The sequence below is a fragment of the Olea europaea genome, chromosome 11 (genome assembly GCF_002742605.1).
Source record: "Olea europaea var. sylvestris chromosome 11, O_europaea_v1, whole genome shotgun sequence".
In the NCBI taxonomy this organism is placed as follows: domain Eukaryota; kingdom Viridiplantae; phylum Streptophyta; class Magnoliopsida; order Lamiales; family Oleaceae; genus Olea; species Olea europaea.
In genome coordinates, this window is record NC_036247.1 from 10,413,967 (window position 1) to 10,422,889 (window position 8,923).

At 32.1% G+C, this 8,923-nt stretch overlaps 1 protein-coding gene across 1 annotated transcript in view; it reads right to left on the reverse strand.

The window, feature by feature from the left end:
• The window catches only part of LOC111404444 (extracellular ribonuclease LE-like), a 4,563-nt gene extending 3,680 nt beyond the window's left edge, over positions 1 to 883 (reverse strand). Inside the window, exons 1-4 of the mRNA XM_023033251.1 lie at positions 670 to 883; positions 424 to 579; positions 129 to 327; positions 7 to 42 (exon numbers count right to left, since the gene is read on the reverse strand). Coding sequence (XP_022889019.1) covers positions 7 to 42; positions 129 to 327; positions 424 to 579; positions 670 to 777 — 499 coding nt within the window. The 5' untranslated portion in view covers positions 778 to 883. The remainder of the gene's footprint in view (positions 1 to 6; positions 43 to 128; positions 328 to 423; positions 580 to 669) is intronic.
• Between the last annotated feature and the right edge of the window lie 8,040 nt (positions 884 to 8,923).

An 8,923-nucleotide genomic window follows, 5' to 3' on the forward strand; every position in this document is an offset into this window, starting at 1 on the left:
TAATGCTGCTCAAGCTGTAAAAACTGTCATCTGGATTAATCCCTGAAAAACATGACATCGTCTAAGACCTTATTCCCGATAAATTTAGAAAACTGAGTCGAAAAACGGATTGTTTGTATAATATTTACCTGAACTCCGAAGGATTTGGAGAAGGTTTATTTGAGCTCCGAGGTCAAGGGCAGTTTTGAAGTAGCCATGTTGGTCCAGCACAGATTCTGAACATGTGCCGTGTTTTTCCCATTCATGTGACCAAAATGATGAACCACTGTTGCTCGGGCAGGCAAGCGTTGGCCAACTTTGTTGCATTCGACTAATCAAATCCGAGATCTAGACTTAAAAAAGAGAGATTTTAGCATACGGGTTTGCTCGATCTTTTGATAGACGAAAAATGATTCGTATTGACTCTAATTTATCAAATCGTACCTTTCTTTGATCGTAACGATTGCTGGAATCACAGTCCGAAGGGTATGAACCATCATTGTTATTAGGCCAAAGTCCGTGGATTCCAAAATCTGTGGAGGGCTTCCCCGTTGTGGGATAGCAACAGCTTTGTTTTGTGTCACAATATGATCCTGGCCACTGTTCATCAAGAAATTAAATACATGAATAAACTGTTAATATTCAAATTTATAGACCAAAATTTCAGGTAAATTTAAAAGACTTTATTACCTGTTGAACAAAATAGAAAAAATCGAAATCTTGTGCAACACATAACACCAATAGGCATTGCAATAGCAAGAACTTCACCGCGATGGAGCTGTCGAATTTCATCTCCATTATTATCTATATTCTTATTTTTCGAGTTTTTTTTCTCTTGTACTGAGTTCACTTGTGGATTATACATCAATTTTCTTGGCATATTTATAGCCAAAATGAATAGATGTGAACATATGTTGGCTGCAATTTGAACATAATCTACTTGTTGTGTTCTTTAGATGTGAAATTGAGTTCAATGATTAATGATAATCGGCTTCCCTGTTTTTCTTTTGTTTCTTTGATTGTGACAACATAAGAGTAGGAAAAAGCTTCATGGGTGGATCATATTCGGATATTCCAAGGAACCCAACAAAAGCAGTATTAAGTGTATTGACTATTGAGTTATATTTCACACTCATTTAAAACAATGTCACTCTTATCACATTATTTCTCTCTATTCTAAATTCATAAGATGCATGACCATCTCCTAAGAAGGAGAACATGTAAGAACCTCATAAATTAATACAAGGATATTACTTGAGACGATTTTCTAACTGTATTACACGATGATGTTTTTGTCGATCAAATTCGTAGCCGATTTGAAAGCATGGGACTTTAGTAATAAAGGATGAACTTATCTTTGAAAGTGATTTTTTTATTTATTAAAAAAAAAAAAAAAAAAAAAAAAAAAAAGAAAAACGGTAGAAGAGAAGGAAAAGTGCCTTGAGATCAAAAGATTTCTCTGCTAATCACAATTTTGTAATGACAAAAGTCGGTTAGTTCAGTGTGTGAAAGGTACAGCAAAATAATTAATGGATAATTATGGAGAACTGAAGCATAATTTATTGTATTAGTTGAGTGTCTAAGACTTCTACTAATAATTATATCATATGTACATAGTCCCAAACTTTGGCTCCAGTGTCAATTAGGTCTTAAAGATTCTTTTTGGAATTTTTTTCTTCACTAAAAACAAATTCTCCATATCATCCTTCTTTAGATCAAGCTAATTGTATTCATACTGAGCCAAAAATATTTTATGTGTGGTTTTATTTGAGAATCACAAAAGAATGGTATGACTTATCATGACGGTATTTGTACCGATATTATCTTTATTTTAAAAATTTTTTAAGGTATGATATTCGTTTGAGTTGTAAACGTTTGCAAAGATAGGACCTATAAACATTTTTATGCGTGTCTAATTGTTGTAAATATTATGAAGAGAAGTTGAACACAAGAAACTTTTCTTTTATATATGTTCTTTTTTAATATATTCTTGCTTCTTTGAATTTTCAACCTTTTTGTTTTTAAAAAATAGAAATTGACAAACTAAAAACGGTGTCTTCACTCTTCAAGTATAGTATTTTTACTTTTGATATCGATGGAGTCAAGAGGGTGAGTTGTTGCTTGTCCAAATGGATGAATGTTTATCCCCCTTTTTCGTTCCTTTTTTATGTTTCTTAATCCGGTCGTCAGAAACACATCTCATCCAATAAAGGTTAATGGTCCTTAAACAATTATTATTTGGTTAAAATGAAGTTTTGAATAATGATGTTTTGACAAATGTGTAGTTAAAAAGTAGGTAAAAGTTTTGAATTTATGTATAGGATATTATATTGTGCGAATGTGCGGTTGAAAATGAGGATATAAAAAAGAGTATTGAAATGATGATTGTCAAATAGGGTCATAGTTGTGAAGCCTAAATTATTGCCACTTTGCGTGGTTGGTCGCGGGTTGACCTCTGCGATAAGGTCATTGTGGAGATTAGAAGGGGAGCAGGAGAACCCCCCCCCTCCCCTCCCTAGTGGGTTCTGGGGGCTCTAACTAAAATTTCATTAAAATCTATTTAGAAATTTGTATTCTTATAAGAAGAATTGGAGTCCTTATAAAATTAGATTTTGTCCCAATTTATCTTACAAATAGGGAGCCGTCCTTGGCCATTTTTATTATCTTCAAAAAGGGAAGAAAGATAAGTTAGAGAAGATGGGAATACAATTTTCTATTATAAACCTTTTTTTTTTATTATTATAACGAATTACTGTAGTGACAAGAGATAACTTAGTCTTATATTGAGTTGAACTTCTATAAATCTTGCATATTTATTTTTCGTTCTTCTAAGGGTCTGTTTGATTACACGAATGGAATTTGGATGGAAAGAAAATGAATTTCAAGGAATTGAATTATTTAGAGCTTTTTTAATGGCAATTGTCAATTAAATATATTTGATTAGTATAATTTTCTACCTGAAAAATATTAAAAATTTGGATCTTTTGAAATTCGTTTGGATTTGTTTTCAATGAAAATTGTCAATTAAAGGGATAAAAAAATTTTCTCTTACATAAAAAAAAAAATATAGAAAAAATTAGAAAAAAAAACGCTGGAATAAACAAATCCCACCAAACCCACGAGAATTGGTTTTCCACAAAACCAAGGAAAAAGGTAACGTGGAGAGAGGAGGAGGGGGAGGAAAATGAATTGCCAAGAAAAAAAATTACAATCAAACAACCAAAAATGTGGAAAATGAATTTTATAAAAAATCCCACGAATCAAACAGGCCCTAATTGGTTGCTCTCTGTGAAATAGAGTTAATCTTCATAATTCTCAACATCTTTTTTTCTTGAATTTTTAAAATTCAATTAGCATTTAATTTCCTTTCATACTCTTCACAAGAACAATAAGGTATATAGTTGAGTTTCTAGTCCAATTTGAGAATATTGAAAACATGTGAACTAATTAAATACTTTTTTCCGATTCTTTATATAACTATAAAATAAAATCTAGCAAGGAATATAATTCATCTAAAGGAAAGTAATAAACGCTTGACTAGATGTAAAAAGCTGCATTTCCTAATAAAACAATAAGGAAAATCTGTAAAAAACACATAAGAAAATTCTAGAATAAAGAAAGTAGCTCAATAAATAAATAAAAAATTACACAAACTAAAACCATTTAAAATATTTAAAATTTAAAAACTAAAGAAATCTAACATTTGGATAGGGTTCGAGAAATTTGACCTCTTTCTAAAAGCTTGCTTAGCATATATTTTTCAAGGGAAAACTCGTTTTTTGTTTTTTTTTGAAATGTGTTATTAAAAAGTGAGGAAAAATTGGGAATCCTATAAAATATGTAGTTTAAACATAAATATGGAAGAAATGATATTTTAAAAAGATTTTAACAAACAAACCTTAAATAGAACAAAATCCTTTCTAATATGTAGTGGAGAAAAATCAAAATAACAAATTTCTCAGAAGAGTTGAGCCTTATGCTAGAGAGGGTAGAAGATAGGGTGACAAGTGGTCGTGTTGAGACAAGCACAACTTAGGTTATTCAAAAAGCAAGATAAAAATGTGTATAGATTGATATGTATGGGCTAATATTTTTAGATAATTTAATTTTAAAAAATGTTCACGTACTCGTGTCAATGACCCAAAAATTTGTTATAGATCATCGGAAGTAGAAAAACTTCAAAAGGACGGTCATATAACATAAATAATAAGACCGTCTATTCAAATCATGATACCTCAAACTTTGAACTACTCAAATTGTGACACCTCATTGTCCGAAATGGTAAGAGGGAGAAACAAGGGAGGAGTACAACATCAAAATATAATAATTTGAATATCGAATATCTCGAGGTTCGAGATATCATCAATGAACAATCTTATTTTATGTACGTATAAGACCATCTTTGAAAAACTTATCCACAAAAAAAGCTTGATAATGCTCATAATTTTTCTTAGAATAACTCAAGACACGTTATACTTGCATTGCAAAGCCAGCTGTATACACCTTTCAAGTGAAAAATATGTTTCACGTTCCTTTTTCATATTTTACTATTTATCCCTTATTTATTTATTTATTTTTAATTCTAACTGTATTGTTTTAAAAGTCAATCCCAATTACATAACATAATTCCCTTGGGCAAAAGCCAATTGAACACATACAAACTCATATGTCGTGGAGCGAACTCCAGTGTTAACGAGAAAGGAGCGGACTCAGGCAAATATGATGGTGATGGTGATAAGACCGTCCCGATGTCACTAACCTTAATCGTTCATTAACATCTCGACATCACCAGCCATCATTGTCCATAAACTACCATCGTCTATTTTCATACCATCTAGATGTGGAACTGCCATTATCACATATCTCGGTCTTGATTTCTTTGAAATTTTTTCCCAATATGGTAAATGCTTTTCAAGGATTCCACGTTTATAGTAATTGTTCTTATGTTGGAGTCTACATTGGTGGTGGTGATGACAGTGAGGGGTGGTGGAAATGAAGGAATTTTTGGTAAAGATAAAGGGAAATTGTGGGGTGGTGGAAATGATGGAATTTTTGGTAAAGATAAAGGGCAATTGTGGCTGCGGTGATGGCTAGTGGCAATGATGGTCTTGATGGCTGTTTTTGTAGTGATTTTCAATGGGTTTGAGATGGTGTGTACAAACTCATATGTCGTGGAGCGAACTCCAATGTTAACGAGAAAGGAGCGGACTCGGGCAAATATGATGGTGATGGTGATAAGACCGTCCCGATGTCACTAACCTTAATCGTTCATTAACATCTCGACATCACCAGCCATCATTGTCCATAAACTACCATCGTCTATTTTCACACCATCTAGATGTGGAACTGCCATTATCACATATCTCGGTCTTGATTTCTTTGAAATTTTTTCCCAATATGGTAAATGCTTTTCAAGGATTCCACGTTTATAGTAATTGTTCTTATGTTGGAGTCTACATTGGTGGTGGTGATGACAGTGAGGGGTGGTGGAAATGAAGGAATTTTTGGTAAAGATAAAGGGTAATTGTGGGGTGGTGGAAATGATGGAATTTTTGGTAAAGATAAAGGGAAATTGTGGCTGCGGTGATGGCTAGTGGCAATGATGGTCTTGATGGCTGTTTTTGTAGTGATTTTCAATGGGTTTGAGATGGTGTAATGACGCTTTGTGGTGGTAATAGCGGAGATGATGGAAACAGCCGATGCTCGATGGTATATGTGTGTTACACTTATTGCAAAAAATTATAACTAGTAAATAGTAATTTTGGTAAAAATAAAAAGTTGGACAATAGTGTGGGAAATAATTTCATTTTGAATTTATTATTATTATTATTATTTTATTTTTTTACGGGGGAATTCACAGCCGCTACTCTTCGGGTACGCATTGGGTGAACTCTCGGGCTAACGTAATAGCCTACAAACCACGCCAGTCAGGTAAATCACACCAGACTTCGGGTACGCACTGGATGAACTCTCGGGCTAACGTAATAGCCTACAAACCACGCCAGTCAGGTAAATCACACCAGACAAGTCTGGTGGGATATGCTCGACCGAAAAAGTGTTGGTAGGGGGTTGAATAATGTTATTCGTTTAGTGCCTGGATGATCACCAGCTCATGTGGTAGTTAATGTATTTTTCATTGGATATGGTAGTTAGTTACTACATAATCACTTAAACCTATGATCATCAAAACTTTAGATGAATAATATTGTTCTATAATTTAAACTTTCCCCTTAAGAAAAATACAAGTTATCATTTGTGGAAATTACACCTCTCACTTTAAAAATCTATAATATTCCATTTTTTCCTTCCACCTTTTTTTTATTCATGAAATACTATTATACATACTAGCATAAAAGAGTCAGAGATACAAAATACTCATAGAGATTCGTCGTCTAAGCCCAAATCGTGGAATCGCGATTTTGACTCCAAAATTGGTTTGGTTCATATATCAAATTATCAATATGCAATCCCCCCTCAACCAATTCCTTCAAACTGAACAAAACATATTGCAAAGTGAAATTGTAGCAAATAAAGGGTTCTTAACCAACGGATCAAAGATCAAAGAGGAAAATGGAAGATTATAACATAGCAATTAAGAGAATGACGAGGAACCCAAATGAGTATCACCATAATGTCAATCTTAGTTTGATTATGCTTACTCATTATTTCTTGGGAAAATTGTAGCAGCGGTATCTAACATTTTCGTTTTTTGTAGACGTTACTCTAATTTTCATTTTGTGTCAACGAAAGTTCCTAACCTTCCATAAATATGCACCCGAGATTCATATGGACAAAAACCGTCCAAAAAACTGTCAATTGATGAGGAAATTTTTTTGAACTATCTGCTAACGCGGCGATTTTATTGGATGTTGATATCTTTTTGGACAGTGTTTTTGGACGATTTTATTGAATGTTAATTCCTTAATTTTCCCTATCAACTAACAGTGATTTGGATTATTTTTGTCCAGATGGACCTTAGGTGCATATTTATAAAATGTTAGGAACTTCCACTAGCACAAAATGAAGGTTAGGGTAAAGTCTGCAAAAAATGAAAAGATAAGGGACCGCTACTGCAATTTTCCCTTATTTCTTGGTTAATTATGAACTCAATGAGCATCACGGTGTTTTATATGTTGTAAAGTACGAAATCAAACGGGTTTATGTTGTTTTTGTTTTTCACTTTGTGTAGTTCTAGCACTATATTTACTTAATTAAATTTAATCTCTTGAACATTTTGAAGCCCTTTTTGATTAGAGATTAGACGATTATGGAAACTCTACAAGGCCTCATTCTTTACTTTTGGGTTTGGATTTGTAAAGTGTATGTTTAACAAGCAATATTGTAGTTGTATAAAGAATAACTATAACTTGTTTTTTGTTAGTCAAGTTCTATCAAAATTTTCCATTTTCAGTCTGTGTAACTTCTGCTTTACCAAATTTGTCTGTTAGAATATTGATTCTTTTATGCTTACTATTATTCAGAACATATTACTCTATTATTCTAATAGATGCCTTAGAGATGGAAAAGTGGATTTGAGCATAATTCTTTTGTCCCTTACTTTCCATCTTAATCCTAAACAAACTATGTGCAAGAAATGAAATAATTTATGATGTGATATTATTTCTACCATTTTATGCTACATATATGTTCGTGTTTTGACATGAACACGACTTAGAATTCATATGCAACCCAGTTTAGGTATGTGATACCTAACATACTATCCTACATTTGATTTTTTTCATGAACTACAATGTACTTTTCAAAGAAACAAATACATATGTTACAATACACAACATTTGTTATATCCTTTGTGGTTTAACAATATCATATAATACAATTCAGGGATTTTTTGTTTTTATATAATAACTTTGTTTTCATTTGTACTATGATGTTATTTCAGAATTTGTAGAAAATATTGTGTCCCCTTTGGTATGATGATTCACTTGTTACCTCTAGAACCATTACTTTGGTAATAACAAGTATCTTATAATTTTGTTGTAGGCAAGATTTCTGGTTTTCGATATAACGTTTGCTGGTCATTTGATCAACCAAAAAAATGCATAAAATGCTGCATTATTTTGATACAGCAGTTGCTAGAATCTACCTATTTGCCCAATAGCACGAGTGCATAATGGAGAAACATTTAGAGGATTACGAAAGATATCCCGACTTCATTCAAGAAAGGTTAGAAGAGTGAAAAATGTGAACAAGGGGAGAAATGCCTATGCAATTTGATAAAGATTTTTGTTAGTTTCTAATGCAATGTATTAAACACACGTATTTTTTTTTATAATCTTCCATCCTTTGAATCTCTTTTTTGACGTTATATGGTTTTTAAGACTCGTGTTACGAATCAATTATATTTTGTTGAATTTCAATTGTCTACACGTGTAGGTATTAGGACATGCTGCAATTTGTCTATATTTGAATCTAATTGTTACGAAACCATGTCCAGAGTTTGCCAATATTCATTATTCATTCTCTCTTTTTTAGTACATGAAAGTCACCATTTGTTTGATAACATAGCACATCAAAAATAGCACAAAAGTTGAGACCTAACATAAGTGGAATTATTGATTACAAATAAAATCAACTGTTATAATGAATTAGAATCGCTAATTTTTTAAAATGCCAATTTCATCGCAATTTATATCATACAAATCAAATGAGAGTCGACTACGTTACGTTTCTTGTCAATGATTTAACAGTTTAAGATCTATAAGTTGAAATAACATATTTCATTCTATCTTCATTAGTTCAGTGGTTAACATTTTGAATTAAGGGCATATCCATGTGAGTTCAATAGAAGTTGAATCAAATTATTTGAAATTGTTAATCCTATTATTATCTTTCTAGTCGAGTTTAAAATATACTGTAAGTCAAGCCAAAAACACTTAAGTAAAAAATTTTTATAACAAAAATGCAATAAATAATACCTTGATGG